The 1,680-nt window shown below is 61.7% G+C and overlaps 1 protein-coding gene across 1 annotated transcript; it reads left to right on the forward strand.

Moving 5' to 3' along the window:
- The first annotated feature begins 294 nt into the window (after positions 1-294).
- Positions 295-1,374, forward strand: LOC131932788 (putative PE-PGRS family protein PE_PGRS46). The gene is made up of 2 exons (XM_059289696.1): positions 295-766; positions 986-1,374. The coding sequence occupies exons 1-2, from the start codon at positions 295-297 to the stop codon at positions 1,372-1,374; spliced, it is 861 nt and encodes a 286-aa protein (XP_059145679.1).
- Positions 1,375-1,680: the final 306 nt, after the last annotated feature.

Below are 1,680 nucleotides of genomic sequence, written 5' to 3' on the forward strand. Positions count from 1 at the left end.
CGCCCTAGTAAAATACAAAAGCCCTACCCCCCTCCCCAACCCGATGTAATACAAAAGCCCCCACGATCCAGCGCTGACCTGGTGTAATCTTAAAGCCCACCAAGCCCCCCTCCCCCGGTAGTTACGTGTCGCCGTGCTAATGAGCCAACAAGTGCGATAACCCTGCCATCAATCTTGCCACAGATATTTTGACCCCCGTCTTGTGACAAGTGTACATTTGTACCGCCCGTTAGTCTAGTCATAACCGCTGGATTCCACAGACTTCCACGGGCTAGTCATCTATCACAGCCAGCAATGGGAGCACGGGGTGCACCTGAGCAAGACAGGGGGCGCGGGGTGCACCTGGGCAAGACAGGGGGCAAGGGGTGCACTTGGGCAATGGCGGGGGCGCGGGGTGCACCTGAGCAAGACAGGGGGCAAGGGGTGCACTTGGGCAATGGCGGGGCGCTGGGTGCACCTGGGCAAGACAGGGGGCAAGGGGTGCACTTGGGCAAGACAGGGGGCAAGGGGTGCACTTGGGCAATGGCGGGGCGCTGGGTGCACCTGGGCAAGACAGGGGGCAAGGGGTGCACTTGGGCAAGACAGGGGGCGCGGGGTGCACTTGGGCAAGACAGGGGGCGCGGGAGCACTTGGGCAATGGTTGGGTCGCGGGGTGCACCTGGGCAATGGCGGGGGCGCGGGTGCACCTGGGAAAAAGAGGAGCGCGAGGTGTACCTGGGCAAAAGATGGGGCGTGGGGTGCTACTATGCAATGGCGGGGGCGCGAGGTGCACCTGGGCAATGGCGGGGGTGGGGCGAGGTGCACTTGGGAAGCAGAGGGGGCGCGGGTGTAACAGAGGGGGCGCGGTTTTAACAGAGAGGGGCACGGGGTGCACCTGAGCAAAAAAGGGGGCGTGGGGTGCACCTGGGCAGCAAAGTGGGCGCGAAGTTCCCAGGAAAATATAGAAACATTTGCCACAAACTGGTTCTATGCTGTGTAACCACAGCTAGATTCAACTGGTTCAAGTATGCAAATGTCATCTATCACAGCCAGCACTGGGAGCACGGGGTGCACCTGGGCAATGGCGGGGGCGCGGGGTGCACTTGGGCAAGACAGGGGGCGCGGGGTGCACCTGGGCAAGACAGGGGGCAAGGGGTGCACTTGGGCCATGGCGGGGCGCGGTGCACTTGGGCAATGGCGGGGGCGCGGGGTGCACCTGGGCAAGACAGGGGGCGCGAGGTGCACCTGGGCAATGGCGGGGGTGGGGCGCGGTGCACTTGGGCAATGGCGGGGGCGCGGGGTGCACCTGGGCAAGACAGGGGGCGCGAGGTGCACCTGGGCAATGGCGGGGGTGGGGCGAGGTGCACTTGGGAAGCAGAGGGGACGCGGATGTAACAGAGGGGGCGTGGATGTAACAGAGGGGGCGCGGGTGTAACAGAGAGGGGCGCGGGTACACATGAGCAGAAAAAGGGGCACGGGGTGCACCTCAGCAAAAAAGGGGGCGTGGGGTGCACATGGGCAGCATTGAGGGCGTGGGGGTACCTCTGGGCAACAAAGTGGGCGCGAGGTTCACAGGAAAATATAGAAACATTTGCCACTAACCGGTTCTATGCTGTATAACCACAGCTAGATTCAACTGGTTCAAGTATGCAAATGTACAGTTTCACATTACATATGGGTGTAAAATAATAAATTCGCTAT

This window comes from Physella acuta, unplaced genomic scaffold (assembly GCF_028476545.2).
Source record: "Physella acuta isolate Inbredline_101_S28 unplaced genomic scaffold, ASM2847654v3 ptg002280l, whole genome shotgun sequence".
Classification (NCBI taxonomy): Eukaryota; Metazoa; Mollusca; class Gastropoda; family Physidae; genus Physella; species Physella acuta.

What these genes read in the sequence shown, in the direction of transcription:
- LOC131932788 (XM_059289696.1), top strand. Translation starts at nt 295, where the DNA reads ATGGGAGCACGGGGTGCACCTGAGCAAGACAGGGGGCGCGGGGTGCAC. An exon ending in TGCAATGGCGGGGGCGCGAG is followed by an intron (nt 767 to 985) that starts GTGCACCTGGGC and finishes GTGTAACCACAG; the next exon opens with CTAGATTCAACTGGTTCAAG.